Here is a 21,948-nt window from a genome sequence, read left to right as displayed (position 1 = left end):
TCAGAGGAAATGGAGGGACTAAAAGCTTCTGTGACCTCTTCTCTCCTCTCCTCTGTGTCTTTTAAAAGCCTTTAAGCCCTGTAGAATTTGTAAGAGTATTTCATCTTCCCAGATGACCAAAGAGATTACAATGTACTATTTATACTAAGGCAGTACACTGAAACCCCAGTCAAAGATCATGAACCCTCTCATACAAAATACTGCATAAAATAATCATCCATATTTGGAGGCTAAATAGTCAAGACCACAGAAAGCAAAAATTGCAGTAGGTAACTGGGGTTTCCTATGCTTTTAGATTTCATCTCAAAATCTTACACATTCTCAGTTGTGTTTAGAGAGTAACAAAACATTTTATCTGATTTGCCACCTTCAGAATCTAGCTATTACAAACAAAATATAAAAATAAAATATAAAATGCATTAAATACATTTTAATAAAATATTAAATTTATTTTTAAAATATCATTCCCACTCAGAAACCATACTCATCTGGTTTTGCTTTTTCAAATGCAGAAACTCAGCTTTCAACATTTTCAAAATAAAGGAACTCCAGTACTGCAAGCTTCCATATGACCATGGGTGGTTCAGGCACTGAACTTCATGCTTGTGGTTTGCCTGTTTCACAGCCACATCCTATTACTTAATAGACTCTACCAGTCCTTCTATAAAGAAGATTTTTTCCCTCTTTAATTTGGCTAATAGCAAGAAAAGAAAACAAAACAAAGATTAAGAAGCAATTTGCTATGTGGTGCGTAGCCAGGTTAATAAAGAGAACTCCTGCTGGTAGCATGTTCTTAGTGAGTAATGCACTTCATTTACCTCAATAACCTCGAACAAGAAAATTACTGTGCTTATTAGTGCTTTCCATCCACTAGTTACAACACATCAATTCACCAAGTAGGTGCACCTTAGAGAAACTCTTTCCTATCACAAGCACAAAATCTCAGCACATTAGTGAAACAGACCCAGTGCCAACCCCCTGCAGAGTCTCTAAAAATCCTTGATTGCTGTAGGAACACCAGGGATGTACCAAAACGACACTCATGGCAATAAACTCCAATCAAATTTAGATGAAGTAAAACAAGGCCAATGCTGGACCTTATGAAAAAATCCCAGTTTAAACACAGTTACAAGTACATTTTATGGAGAGACTAATACATTTCCTTAGTTGTTTCCAGCTAATCATTGCAGTACCTGAAATCGTAAACAGATGGAATGCATCTAGTATATTTATTTAGCCTGACTGAAAAGGCATTAATGTGTTAAAAAATAAAAATACTTTTCTTAGCACTTATATTCCCCCTGCTTAGGCCTTTTTCTTCAGAGCCTTTTACTTCAACTTCTTGGACTTGAGTTTCTAAAATTACTACATTGAGAATCTGCAAATTAAATAGAAAGGTGATGGTGTGCAGTCTGTACCAAAATGGATTAAACTTGTTGTAATCTTTGCTGAGATTTATTTTCCCAGAGCCTTTAAATTCTATCCAATCTGCAGGATGCAGTTACCCTTGTTATTTAATTTCACTCACTCTGCATGGCAATCAAGTAGGTAGCCTGAAATTAAAAAAGTAGTGGATACAGAAGTTCTTCATTGAAGAATAAATGAAGTGAGGAAAGGAGAGGAATGTCATTACCCAGACTGAAATGCAGGGTGTTTTTACCCTTGCATTGTTTCAAATCATATACTCCTAATATTCATACATATTTTTGCTAACTGTATCAATGGAATAAATTGGGTTTTTTTTAATATGTAACAAAGTACGGGTACAGTTTGTCATAATTTGCTGCTGATTGATTTATTTGATTAAAAGCAATTTCTGAGCATTTTGTGTAAATCTTCCATTCACTTAATATTTTTTAAAGTAAGAAGAAACATTTTTGTAAAGGGAGAAATGATAATTTATTCAAAATATTATCTCTGCTATTATATGTTCAGTCAGTTTGGGGAAAAAAGCAAAGCAATGAGCATTGTGATGCGAACACTATTATAAATAATATAAATAATAATATAAATATAAAACATTTATATTTAAATTGCATTTGTAGTTAAATCACATTTGTACCAAACATTTGCAAATATATCAAGGCCTTTATTGATAAATCTAAGAGGCACATAAATCTAAGACATAATGCATATCATTTAGTAAAAGAAAACTGATTATTACTTCATGACAAGTGTTCATGCCTATGTTTAATCTTGTCCGATATATTTTATTAAAATACCCCATCTCCAGTTATTTACTCTTTTTCCAAATCTTAGAAATTTAGGATGAAAACATCCCATGTTGTACAGCGCAAGAGAGGAAGAGAGGAAACAGTGACAGGTGGAGATGTGAGGGCCAGATGAGAAGTCAAACACATCTGTCAGCCCAGTTTATTCAGCACCCTGGGTATATGGCACTCAGGAGGAGAAGTGTGATGAGCAGGGTCTGCAGGGAACTCACCTGCTTTGCTGCTGCGTTTGGAAAGGAATGTGTCAGGGTCTTGAAGAAGGGGAAAGGATGTTATTAAATGACAGTGACTGCAAATCATCTCAGAGGAACAGGTTCTTTCTCTCCAAGTTTCTTTGGGTCCTGGGAAATGTAGTCAGCTCCTACACAGGTTGATGTATAACAGGAGGGTCACACCAAGGTAATTTTATATAATTAACATAGGTAACAATGGCCCATGGCATGAAGTTTGGGAACATACACTGAATTATAGAATTAAGTAACATTCTTAGTCATTATACAACTATTACCCTTGTACCAAATCCTTTTTGTTTGGGAGGAAAAAAAACTGAGAAAATTAAAATGTGCAAATGGACAAAAAGTGAGATAAAAGAGAAGGGGCCATAAATTTTACCCCATGTTCAAAGTGCATAGGACAAATTGTAGCAAAAGACATTTACATTGAGGAAAAAGAAATTTTAAAATTAAGACAGTGAAGCACAGAAATAAATACTTTAGGAAAATTAGATAATAGCCACGACTAGACATATTCAAGAAAAGGTTAGATAAGAATTTTTCAGGGGTACCTCATCCTGCTTTGAGGTGTGAGGAAAGGATATCTCAAACTTCTCCATCGTTTTATGATTGTATGATTATTTTAGGGACTCTATGAAAACAGATGAAAAATGAAAGCATGTATTGGAAATTAAGTTTTTAAAATTTGAGACGTTTTTCCTACCTTTAAAAATATTCACAATTGGAAATTTTATGGCATTTTTATTTTAGTTTTTAATTCCTTGCATATTAAAAAAAACTGAAATATAGAAAATAGGAAGTGTTTGTGCCATGTTCATGAACTCTGTACAGCACTGTGTCATGCTCTGAATAAATTATTTTACATAGTCATAAATTAAAGGCTTATGTAATAAGGTATGTGTTTGTTTTTAAATGCTAAAATGTTAAAAATTCCTGATAAATGGCAGATGCTCCATACAGATTTAATTACTTACAGATAAGAAAGCCTCAATGATACAACAGCACCAGACAAGCAAAAAATGAGAATGACTTCCTCAGACTATTATACCTTTGTTGTAAAGCAATTAGTATTAGAAATTATTCTGTCCCTATTTCTCCCATCATAGTAAATAGTGCAATTAAAAAACTGCATATCACCAGTTACCTTAAGGAAAGGTGATTTTTTCATAGCTAAGTGATACTTTCAAGATTCCTACTACTTTCTTTCTACTTCTTTTGTAGTTCCTACTGCAGAATTTTTAATTAAAATAAAATCTTATTCACATTTTAAGCTGGTATCTCAGTGAGAGTTCCATGTGTTCAGCATGGAGATAGACTTCTCCTTAGAGAGTACTGTAAAGAAGATGAGAGGATTCACAGATTGTTGTGACTGAGTAACTAGAAGGATTGTCAAAGAAGCTGCTGGAAAAAAATTGAGCAAAAAATAGCAGGAATCTCTGCAGCCTAGATTATGAGATTTCAGTCTGTATTGCATCAAGAAGTTTATTCTGAGTTCAGTACCAGTGGATAAGTCTAAAAGATAGAGCCTTCCTTGAACACTGCTTCTTCCATATCTGTTTTGCTTTATGAGCAAAACATGAGGTCTGGGAAATGTATAATTTAAGCTTTTTTTTTCAAGAACATTTGCTTAGGGCCCAAACAAGCATGATCTCTGTACAAAGATTCTGAACTAAGGGAAAGTAATGAATTCCAATGGAAAGACTTCTTTACAAAACCAACCCAAATATTATGATAGCACTATGTTTAAATTAATGAAACAGATAATAAAATATACAGTAAAACAGAGGAACATCAGTTTAAAAGAAAATTGTGTTGTGAAGAACAACTCAATCCTAAAATGAAGTTAAATAAAAATGTGATTTATTCTGTTTTATTGCAAAGATAAGTCAATACAATGCCAGTATTTCAAAAATGCAGCAAATAGAAAAAACATAATCTTCTGTACCAGTAAAGATGGGTCTTTATCAGACACTTTCCCTTGCTAGGAGTGCTCAGATCAGATATTAGGAAAAAAGGGTCATCAGTGAAAGAGTGGAACAGCATCGGAATAAACTGTCCAGGCAACCATCTGGATGTGGCACTTGCTTTAGGGATAATTATGATGGTGCTGGATTGACTGTTGGACTAAATGACCTTGAAGTTCTCTTCCAACTTTGATAATTCTGTGATTAAAGGAAAAGATGGCGGGTCAGAGGAAGACACATTTCAAGACAGTTAAGGAAAATTAAAATTTAATTAAGTGTTTTTTGAAAGTCCATGGAATCTAATGCGTGAACAGATTGTTCCGCGACTTTAAGATAATCTATCTATCTTAGAAACTTGCTTTCTTAGCACTTGAGCTGTTGAGATTTTTGGAAGAAGTAGATGGTAAATATACAGGTTAAGTCACTTATCCACTTCCCAAACCTTTATATATTCCAAGTTTTTTTTTGCTGAAAAGGATTTCATGTCATGCTGCATACATTCTTTTGCTTTCTTGGGAATCACAGCCTATAACAGTCTCCATGATCTTAGCTAGTATAATCTTGAAGGCTACCACACTTTTTTCAACTGCTCCTCACTCATAATGAAAGCTGCCTAGAATTCTGGCCATTAAAGGCTTGGAAACTTTCTTCAGATGTTTAATTCATGATAATTCACTGTTCCTCTATTCACATTTCTTCTTCTCACAATACCTTTTCTCAGCTCAAATACCTACTTTCCCATGGTTCAGCACCAAAATTTGATCTCATAGACAGTGATCTTATTATGTCTCAATCTGGTTGTTTGTCCTTTTCAAAGTCATGTTCCCAGCAAACTTGGCCTTGCTAGGAGACTTTCTAGTGTCTTAGACTATGAGAATGCACCTTTTGAGTATAGTTGATCAGAATTATTTTCACATTGGCCTATATTTCAGTATTAATATTTATTTCCTTGTATGTAATATTCATTCTACAGTTATATTTGCACCAGTGTTTTTCATAGCCAGATTATATATGACTCACAGGCAACTTCCCTCTGACTAAACACGTAGACATTTATCCTTTTGTCATCTGCAACTGATGATCTCAACATTTACAAACAAAATTCTTACAATTTGATTCTAAGTATGCATCTCTAGTATGGGGCATTCGACTTGTCCTCATTTCTATTACTAGGACTAAATAATTCAAATTTTCCCTGCCTAGGAATCACTCGTACTTTTTAATCTTCTAAAACCAATGTCCTATTAAACATCATTAGTACACTATTATATTTTGTAGCAAAATCATGAAGGAGACTATTAAAGCTCACTCCTAAAACCCCATCAGCATCCTGTGCAGATAAGGAGAAAAATAGTCCCTCTTCACAGGCAATTCAGAGCAGAAACCTATCTCAGTCATCCTGAACCTCTCCTCAGGGAAGTCTTCTTTGGACTATAAAGACAATATAAAAAAATAGAGGAATTTAGCTTTTTGGAATACCTCTCTTGCCATACCAAGCAAGTGACTAATATATCAAATTTTTTTCTATTACTAGTTTTCCGAGTAATTTAGGATGACTGCTCTTAGGCTTGGAACTCAGGGCTTCTGTGGCATTACTCACACTAGAATTGTCACCAAAAATTGAGGATGCGTTTTTGAATCAATACATTTCATGATGCCTGGAATTACATTTTTCTGTCTCTCCAAAATCTTTCTCATCTGTGCCATCATGTTTTTGTATTATCATATCCTTCTGAAAACTGATTATCTGAATCAGAGATTCTCCCTAATTTATTCAGAAAAGACAATTTTTTTTCAAGACACAGATTGTAAATGCAATCATAAATCACAATATCAGAGCTCAATAAAAGCATTGAAAGCTCTATTGCAGGACCAAGAACTCTATTTCCATGTAATTAGCAGAAAGTTTCTTAGGTGCTGCAAAAAAAAATAGGTTTATAAGTGAAATGAGAAAAAAAGTAGTATGGATATTTTCCAGGCAGCATACATTTATGAAGTACATTTTCTCAGGGGTCACCTGGTAGATTAAACATTAAATTGAACTCAGGTATTTGGTGTTCATGGACAGAAACAGGGAGGAATTAAAACCCTAGATTGCAACTTAGAAAAGGGCAAACTTTCTGAACTATTGCATTTCTTATCATTGTTTGTTTGAACTCTTAACACAGAAATCTTTCAAGCCACAGCACTTAACAGCTGTTGCAGACATTAGTATACTCAATACAGTATTTCCATAGCCTATTTCAAGGTGATACTCTTTAACTATGCTGTAGGTGTCTAAAACTTCTCTTGTGGCTTGGGCAGAATAAAGGCACTGCAATTTTATCACTAAACAAATACGTTTAAATCTACAAGTTACAAAAATAAAATCTAGAAGTTAAAAATATCAGAAAATAACCTTATTATTATTATACTTCTCATGTTCCACATATTGCTATCATTAAGTAGTATTACTACTACTATTGAGTAGTAACAAGACTGTGTGCATAGTCCATGTGTTGCTGTCCTGATTTTCATTTCCTAGGCCACATGAAATTACTTGTACAGGGATAAGCATTTCCACTCTGTAAAGGACTACATAGAGAGTAAGTAACATAGACCTAGGCCTATTGTAACATACTGCACAAAGGTCAAAGATAAAATGCGACAGAAGGAGTCAAGTTTAATTAAAAGTAATTTAGTGAAGTTAAATGGGCTTCATTAGCCCAGGCAATTTAAAGTGCACCCCCACACAAAGTACATTTACAATAAACATCCTCAAATTAGCAGTGTTCAACATGCAGTCTCTTCCATCTGTATTAACCAAAGAAAATTTAAAGTAAGGGGTTTGTTACAAGAAAATAATGGAGTAGGAGGTAATGCAAGCCAAATGAGAAGTAGGGCAAGGAAAATCAATTTCTCATCAACTGCAGGGCAAATAACTTTAAACTACGTCACATAGACTCTAATCAGTACCAAATGGAAACATGGTTCCTCTGCACTACATTGCACCAAATTCATGATAGAGGAGACTTTAACTTTGTTGGAAAATCTGTGAAATAAGAGGAAAATCTCAAGAAATTTGTAGCTTATCCCTAGAAAGAAGTTAGAAGGGGCCTTTGGCATGACACTTGTGGTAAGTGGTACCTAACTATAAGATAGCTAATGACCTGAGCAAATACAGAAACAACAAAGACTAAGAACTATTTTAAATTCTTTGCATAGAGGCAAAAAACTAATTGTGAGATGCTAGCTCAAAACAAGAAAGGATGTCATTACATTGCAGATGGCCTGAGCAAAGGGACAATGTGACACAAAAGGAACTGTGATGAGATTACAAAATGTATCAGAACTGTTTTGCTTAATCTCCTGTCTGAGGAGTTTTAAGAAATAGACAGTATACAAAGCTTAAAATAGAGGAATGACAACACATACTTCCAAACTTTTTCTTCTGCTTCTAAGTGGAGCATATCTCCACTTTATCCAATGGTTTTATTGCTGAAGGATTTTTATATGCTTAAATTATACTTCCTTAGGCACTGTGATTTGTGTTGTGTCTCCAGAAAACTGCTTCTCAAAAAGCTAGACATCTCACTCTAACACTCTACTTTTTTTAGCTACAGCTCCTTCTGTTAGAAGCTTCAAAGTAGGTTTAGGTCTTTAGGAGACATGGTGTTTATTCAAAGAGCACTTTGCACTGGTGTTCATTTCTTCCCTACCCAAGGTACTGTCATACCACTTTTTCCCTACTCACATTTGGGAAGATTTTCTCAAGAATCTGGGCATTTCAGGCATGTGTCACTTCTGATCGGCTGCTACTCTTGCTGTAGCCACATCCCTGGGACTGTGACAGAGTTGAAAAACTGTTAAGAAAGAAAGAACAATTTCCTGCTGTAGCTCCTCTATCGGCCATAGCCTTCAGAATTTCAGTCCAGGGTGGCAACTGTGACCTGTGGCAACTGGGGGGAGACCTCAAGCTGCCCTGTGCCAGTCACAGCCATTTCCAGCCATCTGTAACATCTGTGCTCACATCAGCTGCGAACGGTTGAGTCAAGGATACAGAAAAAAAAATCCCATGTCCTGGGCTCTACATAGAGGAAGTCCAAATGTTTGGCCCAGCTGCCAGCTGAGTTGCACTCAAAAACAATCCCAGTCTGCAAAATCAGACAGTAGCAAATAATTGAGGATGAAATTTCAAGTAAGAATAAGCACAGAAGAGTTGATCAACAATCACTTTCACCTGGATTTTCTATTTGACTTCCCAGCATGCATAAAACCTAATGAAAGCATTAGTTTCAGTGCAAGTATGAGTCTGCAAGTGTTTGAAAATCAATAGTGCTCAGGTTTGAACAAATGCTGTGAGTGCTGGAATATCAGCTTAGTGTTACTATGACCCTGATCAAACTCTTAGCAGAGAAAGAAGAAACCTCAGCAGGAAGACTAGTGTTTTGTTTCCACTGAAAACAGATGCAATTTTTTAACCTCATGTTAGCCATAACAAACCATAAAAATCATAGATGAAATAAATTTTCTCAATATTAGAAAGGGTAAAGTAAGCATAAGTCCCTCCTGCTCCACCTGCACTTCCTGTCATCACTAGGATATTGCCCCATTACAACGAGGACATTTTTATACACAGGTGTGGAGAGGATGCCTTGTAACTTAGTGAATACACCAGGAAAGCTCTAGCCCTTACACAGCCACAGTAGAACTTGGTGAAAAGCAGCAGTGAGAAGCCATTAGTGCAGTAGGCTAAACAGGGATACCCTGACCTCTGCTTGAAATAACACACAGACTGCTGACATGAGCAGGAGGCAAGAGCAAGTTTCCACTTAGCATGAATTAAGTGATACGAATAAGCACTGTGCTTACTAAAGACACAATCTCAATGTCTGACTTCAGTTCAGAAATAGAATTACCATTGATTCCTTCCATCCATTTCCAGTACATGAAGCCTTTTTCCCCCTTTTGTTTTAACCAGTGCACAGAAGCCAACACGTCCGGGTCCCCAAACAAATGAGTACGCTGATGCCCAGCTTCAAGAGATTGTCAAAAAATTGCGTGAAAGGGCAAATGTCTATAAGGAAAAGCTGAATGACCCAGTGATATCTTCACCTGAAGCAAGTCCTCCAACTTGTAAGTGCCTCTAGAAATAGCTATGCATTTGTTCAGTTTAAAACAGAAAATAATTTTGTGGTAACAGAAAATACTGTGATAATTTTTTTGTAAATATAGTGTGTTTATCCACTGGAAAGGATCACTTTGTACCCTATGAAGTCAATTTATCCCTATTTCTCTACAGTAAGCCAGAATCTTTAAATACAACCTCCCCTTGAATGACATCACTAAAGAATTTGGGGAAAAAACTTATAGAGGTAGTATTTAGAATCATTCATGTCAAGAAGTTTTCTGTATTTTGAAACAGCTCCCAGAGATGTTTATTCATCTGATGAATCTGAAGCATATGAAGAAACATATATCTTATGAGTTGATGTTAGTCACTTTGATATGAGATCTTCTGTGTAAATAGAGTAAATAAAATTTTAGCCTTGACAGAAATCTGGACACACTGAAGACTTTAAGTCCACGCTTTAAATAGCGCAAACTCATCTGACATTAATTAATCTTTGACTTTTGACAAAATATGAAATGTTAATCAATTTTTCTGCTCTACAGAGGAAAGTTTTATTTTTCTTTTCCTTTCCACAAAGAATTGAGTGTGGTGGGTTTGTGTTCTGGTGCTTTTTAGAAGCTGCTCCTTGTGTATGTGGTTTTTAAGAAGCTGCAAAAATAATGTCTGAAGAATAATAAACTATACCCACCCATAGGCTTCCAGCCAGTTTCACCTGCTGCATCTTGCATATTGGGTCTCAGGAAGGGAAAAGATCAGCCCGCGGCACAGGGGTCTTTTCCTATTTCCACCCTCACTGCATTCATTCTTTGCAACAGTCATGTGAAGAGAAATGCTCAGTTGTGTTAATGAATGCTAAATTATGAATTAACAATTTTCTTGTCAGTTTTAGAAAAGGTATAATTTGTAGGCATTTTCCTAGGAAATTCAGCAACATAGATGCTATTTGCACTCTGTAATGTAAAAGCCCTTTTCAGGACAGTAGATGTACATGTTTATACCAGTGGTGATTTTATTCTTCAAGTGTTTTTCTATGTTTTTAATATAATGAATTTAGTCACTGCCCAGTGTTTTTAGAAGATATTTTAACATGATGAAGCTTTTATTCATGTTAAAACAGGGTGAATTAATTGAGCGATTATTAAAATGCCAATGTTTTTGGTAATCTATGTGTCTAGCACCAAAGAAGCCTCCACCCCCACCGAAAGATGAAAAAAAAGATGAAAAAAAAGATGAAAAAAAGGAAGAAAAGAAAGAGGAGGCAGAAGCAAAGCCAGAGGAGGATCATTACTGTGATATGCTGTGCTGTAAATTCAAAAAACCTCCACTGAAAAAATACATGGAGTATATGAAGCTACCAGATACCATTGACTCATACACAGGTAAATTTAAAGTTGTATAATAGAATGGGGTAAAGCCATATTGAAGTGACCTGGTATTACATGTCACCTGTGAGCCATCTTAAGATTCACATTCCAATTTGCAACTCCCAGGGACACAGAGGTCCTGTCCTAAACAACATTTATTCCAAACAGGGAAAAGTGACATCAGTTTTAAAGAAGGTATGCAAAAAAAGTGTAATGCAAACTGACGAGAATTGGAATCCAAGTCTTCTGCTTCTTGATCTGGAATTTGTACCATTCATTTGGCCCAAATAATTCTTTTGTCAGTTATAATATACATGAGCAAGATGCAATATCTTATATGCAATAATTATATTTGATCTTATAAGTTTCTTCAAGTGGAAACCCAGAGCATTGGGAATATTTCTCTGTATGTTCTGGGGTGTCCTGACCCCCAGGGGAGCACTGACTTTGACCCTCATCCATGCAGAAAATTTCCTAGACTTTGAGATAGACTAGAATCCACAAAAGTGTGAAATAGATTATAGAGAGTATTGTAGGTGTATCACTTGGTGAGAAATTTAGGTTTTGGGATTTTTAGTATGTGGTGGATGGAAGATGGTGGGCACAGGGTGTTCTCCTGAGTTTCTTCTTCATGCTTCTTCTTCCTTCTTCTTCATGGGTTTGGGTGGCATTTTGTAATTGGGCAGAAAAGTCCACATTGCAGGCTCTTTGGGATCAGTTATTGGGTTAAAAGGGAAAGTAATCTAGATGTCAGTTCTTAATTGGATAGTTTAGTCTTAAAAGACCTTGAAACAAGAGACTGTTAGCCATTTTGTGCCTTGCTAATGAAAAGCTGCTGAACTCACAGTTCTGAGATTGTTTTACTGATAAGAAATAATAAACACCTGAGTCCGAACATGAACTACTGTCTCAAGTGCCTTCAATCCAGACCCAGAGAAACCAACACTTCAGGTGCACTGAATAAGCTCTCATTTTTGCAAATTCCTTGTGTGACTCCTATTTCCAAGCTATATTGCTTTAGCAGCGTCCAGTTGCAAAAGGCAGAATGGTAGGTTGGTTTGGGCTGAAGCCTTCCCAGAGACTGCAGCAGAATGAATGAGTCTAAAAAAATGGCAACAGGCTCTGAGTTTACTCCTCTCTGTTCAATGTTTTTCCTTTCAGATCGCCGCTATGTGGCGTGGCTCATGCTTGTGACAATTGCCTATAACTGGAACTGCTGGTTCATTCCCCTGCGCTATGTGTTCCCGTACCAAACCCCCAGTAACACCATATACTGGTTTGCCATTGATGTCATGTGTGACATCTGCTACCTGTGTGACTTGATAATTTTCCAGCCCCGAGTGCGGTTTATCAAAGGGGGAGATATAATAGTAAGTATTGGAAGTGGGACTTCCATGAGCAGTAGTTGTGCGTTAGAGTATAGAAATCCATCCAATCTGACACTTCTTTTTTCACCTCTTTTTTCACTTCTATGTCAAATCTATGTAACTTTTTTTATCCATGAAAGGGTACATATATTTTTCATCACTGACCTTCCATTCTAGACTGACGTTCCATTATCCTATGTAGGAAGAAACATATCCATTACCTGAATTATTAAAAATTGAAAAATACCTCAAGATTTCAGATTTGATAGTAACAGATGAGAACAGCTGAAACAGGCATACGGTTCTAAACAGATTCCTCACTGGAATCAGTGATCATATGTACTTATGCATATACATATATCTGTTTGTATGTTTGTGTGAAACTTTCACCTATTTGCCTTGTATCAGAATCACAGTTGAAGACAGGGCATATTCTGCTAGGGTTGGACAGGATATGCATACTTTATAACAGTTTGTGACATGATGGTTTTATTTTTTTCCAAAATCAGAACAAATCCCTGTAATTTTAGGATACTTTGAAAATAACTTTTTTGAGATAATCTCTTTGGGGAAAATAAGTATGTTCAGTTTTGATTCTTGTTACAATTTTTTGGTTATCTTTCTATAGAAAAATGTAAAATAAAATTTTAAACAAGCCCCTGAAAGTTTGCCGTTAATCTACCAAAGGGTGTATATAATGTTAACTTTTCTTTAAAGCCTTCCCTGCTTTGGATTCTTTGACATCTTATAGAAAAAAGATACCTAATTGAGAAAAAAAAGTTTTGATAACTTCAGCCTGACATTACTGTGCCCAGCAGACAGAAAATTCAAAATTATGTAACTTCAAATCTAATTTGGAACTAGCTTTACTTTAGTGCTTTTATAAAATATTTATACATTGTATATACACGATATTACTGATACCTTTACAGACCAAGCTGTGCAAACACCATTTCAATAGGTATTAAATGTAGTGCAGTGGAATGTATTTTTCCACACCAAGACATTCAGTAACTGGATCTTGCCTAAGTCCAAAAAAACTCAATTTTTTGAACAAAGTTAAAACTCTAACAAAGCTCAGCTTGTTTTTCCCTTGAAGCTGTTTCCACAATTCACAGACTTTTGTGCACAAAAACCATCTCCTGCCTGATCTCTTGCATTTATTTTAAAGTTTAAACTGATAATAGTGAAAGTTGGAATGGAAATATTATTAAGATCTTAAAGTTATTTTTAAAGTTTCCCTGATATAAATACAGAAAGTACAATAATAGATAAATTTCTTTATATACTTGTGACTATCCTTTCTTATTATATTAGCAGCAGTTCCCATGAAGAACAATTTAAAAATAAAAAGCTAATCATTACTAATGAATGCAGTGTTGATTATTGTAATGCTAGTAATGCTAGCATGTTAATGTTAGCTTTCAAAGAGCTAATTTTGTACAGCACCATTTTTAACCCTCTTTGAGGTTTTTTTGGAATCACTACAGATAAATGCAATTTTTGTCATGAAATTGAAGGGAGCTGGGTTGAACTTGAAGTCATATAGATGTCTTGAGAGGGACGTTTTGTGGAAAAAATGTAATGTACTTTTCTAGACCAACATCCAGATTGGAAAAAAGTCAGACAAACCCCAATTCTCATTTTTTCAAGTGATTCTAATAAAATCTGATCTAATGTAAGCTAGACTAATAACAGTACTTCTTCTCAGAAATACCTACAGATATTTCTCCATTCATACTTTTAGACCATCATTAATTTAACTGTCATCACCCCTACTGTACTGTGGAGTAGCAGAGGCTCATCCTTGACATTTTGATCTTGACTGTGCCTTTTTCTCCTTTCATTATCACTGTAGTCAGACAGAGCAGAGACGGAGAAATTCTACCGCAGTTCTCTGAAGTTTCGGGTAAGTAGAACCTGTGTTACTGATACCAATATGAAGTTCTGGCTGTTCACAGGATTTTTTTTTCATTCACTGAAAATCACTGCTGGTTTAAGAATATCACCAGAAAGCCTTGGCTCAATGGCATATCAGTGCTCACCAGCTGAAGACTGATATCTTCCTAAACAGTCTTTAACTGTAAGAGAGAATATTTATAAATGTAATTCTCAATATTATTTTGGAATTATAATAAATTGATAAAATAGAATTTTATTCATTTTTGAGAGGTCATCCCAACACACACTAAAGACAATAGCACCATTTGCCAGAAATTCATTAAAAAATTTAAAACTCCTGAAAAAAGATGATAACTATTCTGTAAACTCTTTTGAAGTACTTCATTGTTCTGAACATTTCATTGCTCACAGGAGTCAAAAATTCAAACTCAGGTTTTTCATGTACATGGCGCTTTATAAAAACAACGATGCATTTGATTTAGGAAAATTGTTAATGTTGCTCCTAAATGTTGGGGTTATTTTGTCAATGGAAGATGACAGTAGTTTATTGAATTCCTGATGAACTTACAGCTCTGTGACACTAAGCACACATCTCAGTTATTGCCCTCTCCTCTTCTCTACTTTTGCACCTGCCTTGTTCAGAGGTTTTTTTCTCAGTGACTGTGGTATCATTACTTAAATACTTGATATTAAACTATCCAAAAGTGCAGAATATACACCATACAGTCAAAGTGGATTTGTATGGGTTTATTTTAAGTTCACATTTGCTGTCTGTTTAGGGCTCTTGATTTCTGAAAAAACTAATGAGAGTTGAGTGCTCTCACTACATGGAAGATATAGGGGGAATTTGTCATATGATTAAGTACTAATTAGCAGTTACTGATATTAACGCACTTTTGACTAAATTTTCCTTCCTCTTAGACATATGTCTGAAAATGGGAAAGAATAAGAGGCTGCTTCTCTCAATCAATTTTTGGTTTGCTTTGCACACCGTTCTGGTATTAATTGCTTCTTACCTGCATGGAATAAAAGGTCAGAGCTGCAGGCTGGTTGCTGCCAACACGATTTACACTCCTCAGAGCAAAGGCTCTTCTTATTCAGTGAGATGAAGCCCAGAGTTACACATCCCTCTCTTATTTCTAAGCAATAACAGCAACAAAGCAAGGTATCCCAAGATCTTTAAAAAGGGAAAGATAAATTTGCCACAGCTTTCCTTCTCTATCTTAGGAAAGAATAAAGATACACATAAGAAGAGTAATCACATAGTTAATGGACTGCAGGAAGATGCTGAAAATCTTAGTGATATGGGAAAAAGCAGCATACAAATTTGACAGAAAAAGAAATCTATTTAAAAAAAAACAACCAACCAAAACAAAACAAAACAAACAAACAAAAAAACAAACAAACAACAAAAAACAAACCAGCCAAATTTATTATTCTGTGATGAATCTGTTGTTTGGAACACATGCCTTCTGCAGGTTGCAAGCAAGAAATCTAACTCATTGTGCTCCCTCAAATTGCTTTAGGCAATTTTTTTTTTTAAAGCTTTTGAGAAGGACTTTTAAGAAGTGCTTTTAAATGTTTTAAAGGACTTTTAAGAAGTGCTTGTGTAGTGGCCTCCCCACCTGCACTCACCAGCTCCATGCGAAACATTTTAGTCTGATCAGAATTGCAACTTAAAAAACAGAATGTATTAATAATCAAATATATGAGATACTGTTAATAATCCACATGAAACAGATTTAAATCTCAGGCACAGGGGACTGATTTAAATCTCAGGAAACAGATTTAAATCTCAGGACACAGGGCAGAGCCAAGCTGTTGGTGTTTTCAAGGAGATAATCTTACCTGCCAGCACTTAGGAATCTACATGCTTAGCATGCTGACTCTTCAAATATTATCACAGTCATGATTCAGTCTAAGCAGGTTTTTGACAGCAAATAAATAGATTATGATTACTATGAAGTTTAAATTGACCTCTCTGCTCTTCAACAGCTTGATGTGATATCAGTGTTTCCATTTGACATTTTATACTTCTTCTTTGGATTTAATCCAGCACTTCGAGCAAACAGGATGCTAAAGGTAAGATCTGTGTTAGTGATGAATGGCTAACCATGCCTAGATGTTTTTGCAATGCAACAGAAATTTTTATGATATTTAGGAATATGAAATTTAGAAACTGTAAAATATCTTCAGGCTAAGGTACAATATAATTTAATAAAGAAACAAAAAATACAAGTCATAGTCTAGCCAAATTAAGCCCTTATTTTCTTATTTTTCTTCTGACTTTAATTTCAAAAAGTTTTTTTTATTAAAGCTAGGTTTTAAATTTAAACATTATTTAAATTAGATTAATCTCAAATTACCTGCTTATTTTTCAAAGATTTTTAAAAACCACTAATTAATGCCAATGCACCTTCCCCTTGTGTTGCTTATGTCAGGTGTTTCAAAACATAGGAGGCAATTTTGAGGACAGAAGCTATACACAGAATACCTGTCAAACACAAACCCACTTTTGTTATTGACTCCAAAGACCTTCGAGTTGTGTAATGAAAGGTCTGAGAAGGGATTAGAACACCAGCCACTGTGTGGCTAAATGCATTTTTCGGCACACAATCAACATGTTGACAAAGAATTGGTTTTCATTTAAAGCTGGGGCACAGTACAAGAGCTCTGACAATAAAATGAAGGTTTTCTTCACTTTGGTATTCAATAAAACTTCCAAATTCCTTAAATCAGAACCAAAATAATATGAAAGAAAGAAAAGTTAAATAGTACCTTGTATTAGGCAACCAGCTGTGTATTGAACAAAAACAAAAACTACATGAGATCAGTAATGATCAGCTGTAAATACCAAACAGGAAGAATTCAATACAGCTGCCCTTGATGCCACAGAGTATCCTCCAGTATGTGGCTGTTGGCTGCATATGATCACTTACTGGAGAATTACTGGAACTTCAAGAGAAAAAATGCATGTAATTCTTTGTGATCATGTTGCCCAAGCAATTATATATGTATGACGAAGTAGAAATTGTTCTGCAGTGCTCTGACCAAAACAGCAAGGTTATTTCTGTATAATCACTCAACACCCAGAAAAACACTTGACTCAAATTTATCTTTGTTTTTCAGCTTATATTTTTATTAAATGTTTGTCATGGTTTAGGAATAGTGTTCTGCAATTTAGTACTCCCAGTAAAACGGTGTGCCTGGTCCCTCTCCCCCTTCAACTAAAGGCACAAAAGGCAATGATCACAGGTTAAAATGAGAACAATTTACTGGAAACAACAATGAGACCAGAGAATTAACACTAACAGCAACATTGCTACTGACAGAGGGTGTAAGAAAATAAGTGATTCACATGGAAAACTCCCCAGTGATGAACAATACCAGACAGATCCCTATGTTAGATTTGCTCAACAGGAAGGAACACCTTTCTTTCCTAGAAGAAACAGTCTCTTTATCCCACTCCCAACAATGACCTGAGATTGTATGGAATAACATGAGTCCTGGCATACCCCTCCCAGGTAGTGCAAGAATTAACCCTGTCCTGGCCAGAACCAATATTTATAGAAACTTTGATTACTGAAAAATCCATTTTCAAAATATGGATGTGAATTGATGCCAGTACTATTATAAAAAAAATGTTTACTGAAAAACTGTGATTGGATTACTTTCATTTGTTTTCCATTCAGCATAACACATTCTTTGAGTTTAATGATCGTTTGGAAGCTATTATGGAAAAAGCATACATCTACAGGTATGTGCTGATAAAACTCAAGTAGCATACAAAGCTTGGCAGAGAATGCATTTCAAATTATGAGTTGTCAGTTAAGCACTGGGTGGAATATGATACATCTTTAACTGTTCAATTTAAAGTTTTTTTTTTAAAATATCTGCCTTTATGGTAATCATTAAAATAATGTATATATAAGGCCTCACTTACATATGAAATCTAGCTCAGTTCAGCTGGCCTGGTTCTGGCAAAATTTTCACCAAACTGAGGCTTCTGCCAAAATGTAATTTATCAGAAGTTTCAGAAAGTTTCTTTACTGAAAGAGCTAAAGAATGCTTTCTTTAGGTTGCTAATAGTGGTTCCAAATCCTCAGAAGCTGTTTATTTGTACTGAATAGGAGTTATAAGCCTGAGCCTGTGTCAACATTTTTCTTCAAAAGTGCTCTCCCCATGAACCTGACATATACAGAAACTTGATCCTCCACTGCACTGACTACAGCTGGAATGAGGATCAATTCAGCACAGTTCACAAATAGTGATTATAACCATTGTCTGCTGAGCTGTGTTCTCACCTTCTGTATTGACAGAAAGAATTTTGGATCCAACTCGAGTAGTCCATAGACATAGCTATGGCAATTTCATAGGCCACCCAGCTGCCAGTGATGCTGCCAAGATACAATGAACCCATCTGCTTTGTCATCATTATTGTCAATGTCATCAGGACTGGCTTACCTTGTGTAATTCCTATACTAACAGATCCTTTTCCTGGTACCATTTTTCGGGCATGTATTGTTCCTATCTGTTGGTGTTGTAGAAATATATTAGTTACCATCTTATTTAATTTCAGAGATTAATGCACTTAAACAGAACACTTGATATTAATACATTCAAATGAGATATTTTATGAGATTTAAAAGCAAGATAAAGTTCAAAAGGAGCTTCAAATATCTGTTCTTTCATTTTTTCATGTACCTAAGAAATAAAACAAAACTTGAAAGTTTGAAAATTGTTGGGTTTTTTTTAATTTTTGAGATGCTGACCTTCACAGAACTTATATTTACCTCTCTTTTCACTTATGGATAATTTCATTCTGGTTTGATTTGGGATTTGTTTGGTGTGGTTTGGTTTTTTTATTTTTTTTTTAATTCTTTTGGTTCAAGAGAGGACTGAATTTCCACAAGAGGAAATTTCTTGTCAGTTTCTAAATCTCTACCTTCTTCAGTTTCTAATTTAATTTTTAAAAAAATGGGCCTTCATCAGCTTATGCTGTTTAACTTTTTCTAATATTGATAAACTTAAAAATTAATTGTTTTAAAACTAATTATTTTCTATATTATATCCCTTGCTTTTTGGAGTCATAATTCAATATGTTTTCTGTATCTCCTATAATACTTACAGTGAGTAGTGAAAGATTATAATTATATTATATTGTTATGTTATGTTATATATTAAATGTAATATAATATAATAATATATATTTTATTATATATAATATATATATAATATATAATAATATAGACAATGCTGAATCAAGTAATTAGTTTGTATGCAACAATACTGTCATATGTATATGGATTTCAAAGAAATGGGAACAAATCTAAAATCCTTTTTCACCTAAATAAAGTTTTTCAAGGGACAGAGTTTCACACTATTATGAAAATATTGAATGGGAGATGAATGTTCAAAGGACAAGTTGTAAAGGGGATGTATATATCCTCAAGCTAGACCAGCATTGAAGGATGTGACGTTTATTTACATGTCAGAAACAGGAAAGGTGCTCATTTTGAAAGGCTAAGATACACAGACTATCTCACAGGTCCTGTAAAATGTGTGCAGTAGCAGAGCCAGCTACTCTGCCCTGTCAGAGAGTTTTTTTAGCATGATATTGGTTAAGAACCACAACTGTGCTGCTGCTTGTGTCTTTGCTTCCTGGCCAAAGGCCCACTTAGATTTCCAGTATTAAATCACTTGCAGAATGTAAACTGCAGAACCTAAATATTTCAAAGTGAATCCATTTTCTAATTCATACTTCAAAAAACACTGACTCCTGGTTTTCTCATTGACAATTGGAGAACAGAGTTACTTGTACAGAAGAGTACAAGCAGGAGCTAAAAAAATCTTTAAATCCCCAATCTTTTTTGTGCAAACTACCATGTTTTATTTTAATGTGGCAATCTTGCTTTGGTCTGAGATTGGTATGACCAGACTCTGAGCAATAAGGCACCAATTAACAAGCCAATATCAAATTAAGCTTCTACAACTAGGGGGATTCTCTTCTCAAACTAATTAGTTTGAGTAGATATAGAGCTAGCATGAGTTCCTTACATCTTCTAATTGTGATATATTCAACAAATGTCTGGAGAAATATAACACAGCAAATGTTTCTGGAATCTTCACTCAGACCTCAGGAATCCATTTTCGTGGATTCAAACTTGAACAGAAGAACTAGCATGGACAATACTGCAACATAAGAAGATCACAACAGCTCTCTCCTGCTCTCTGTAGCTTGCAATCCTAAACAGAGTTGTCCTGGAAGTACACCAGCTTTTAAAGAGAGAAATAGCTTTAATTTGTGAGCATCATAAAGAAGAATACACTCAGATATATTATCTAATGGCATGGAAAGGCCAAGAAAGGCATAAATGGCACCTGAACAAGCAGCAAAGGAGTGTTTAATGAAGTAACCACAGAGATATTAGCTCCCATTACCTTTGTTTATAGACCCAACTTAGTTAGATCTTATTAAATTGTCATAAAACCAATTTCTCAGTTATTCTGTACTGCATACTGCATTGAATTCTAGCAGATAACCTCATTAACTACCAGACTGTGTTTAGGCAAGTCCTGCACTTTTCCTGCTTATTTATCCCCTGCTTGTATGAATATTTCAATAGAGATCTAAATCCAGGAGACATTTCTTTTGATCCCCATGCTCTGAACAAAGGTTATACAATGAGATCATTACTGTATTAAACAGAAAGCTGCTTGGTGCTTAAGTAGTTCATCATTGGTATTCTTCAAAGCACTGGCCTCAAGCATAAGAACTGGGATTAGGAATGATATAACTCCTGCTGTAGCAACTAAATCTTACTATTTAGTGGATCTACTGCAGGTTTTATACTACAGGTCTTGTAAAGCAGTTCATTTCTGACCTCAGACATTTCTTGGCTTTGGTTCATAAGTTTAGAGTCTATCTTGGATAGAGTTTGGGAAACATTATTTTTTACCCTGTACCCTCATTAATATAGCTTCAAATTTCTGGAAATATTCATAGCCATTTAAAGAAGTGGACTATAAACTCCTCAGGGAACCATATTTTAAAAATTACCCCATGTCAAATAATCTAGGGAAGATATTTATTTGACCTTGGACAGATGTGAGAGATGGGTAACTGCCAGCTATTTTTTTCATAGACTCAATACAGGTGGGGAATTACTTAGCGTGTGCTTAACATTAACATCATTAATCCAAAAATGTAATCGGCTCCATATTAAAAAGAAAAGAAAAAATTTAAGCAGTTTTATAGGAATCTGTTGACTTTTATAGGGTCATTCGAACAACTGGATACTTGCTGTTTATCTTGCACATTAATGCATGCCTGTATTATTGGGCTTCAGACTATGAAGGAATTGGCAGCACTAGATGGGTGTATGATGGCGAAGGAAACATGTAAGTCCTTTTCTTTTGCAAGAGATTTTTTTTTTTTTCTCTTTCCTGCCTCCCTGTCCTTCTCCCATGCCACTGCTTACTTTTTAACTGCTTGCATAGCAAACTTTTAGTATCATGACTGCTGATAAGTAGCTTTCTATGCTAGCGAATATTTGGAGGGCAGGTGCAGTGAATAATCAGTTCACCACTTTCAGATTTTATAGGTTTATGAGTTGATGCTAAGTGCCGACTTAATTAAACATTTAGAAAGCAACAAGGGTCATAAATTAAACTTGCTTATTGCATATGCACATGGGAACTATTAGAAGGATTGTATTACAATCCCTCAAAAGACACACAGAGATAGTTTGGGAGTTTTTTTGCTGCCACACAG

General features: G+C 35.1%; 1 protein-coding gene across 1 annotated transcript in view; it reads left to right on the top strand.

The window, feature by feature from the left end:
* Window positions 1–4,592: 4,592 nt before the first annotated feature.
* Window positions 4,593–21,948, top strand: part of CNGB3 (cyclic nucleotide gated channel subunit beta 3) — a 38,780-nt gene continuing 21,424 nt past the window's right edge. The window contains exons 1-8 of the mRNA XM_064429986.1: window positions 4,593–4,651; window positions 9,389–9,543; window positions 10,717–10,920; window positions 12,067–12,275; window positions 14,131–14,181; window positions 16,170–16,256; window positions 17,867–17,931; window positions 21,453–21,575. Coding sequence (XP_064286056.1) covers window positions 4,593–4,651; window positions 9,389–9,543; window positions 10,717–10,920; window positions 12,067–12,275; window positions 14,131–14,181; window positions 16,170–16,256; window positions 17,867–17,931; window positions 21,453–21,575 — 953 coding nt within the window. The remainder of the gene's footprint in view (window positions 4,652–9,388; window positions 9,544–10,716; window positions 10,921–12,066; window positions 12,276–14,130; window positions 14,182–16,169; window positions 16,257–17,866; window positions 17,932–21,452; window positions 21,576–21,948) is intronic.

The sequence above is a fragment of the Passer domesticus genome, chromosome 1 (genome assembly GCF_036417665.1).
Source record: "Passer domesticus isolate bPasDom1 chromosome 1, bPasDom1.hap1, whole genome shotgun sequence".
Lineage (NCBI taxonomy): Eukaryota > Metazoa > Chordata > Aves > Passeriformes > Passeridae > Passer > Passer domesticus.
The sequence above is the reverse complement of the archived record's forward strand: the minus strand, read 5'-3'. Positions and strand labels throughout refer to the sequence as shown.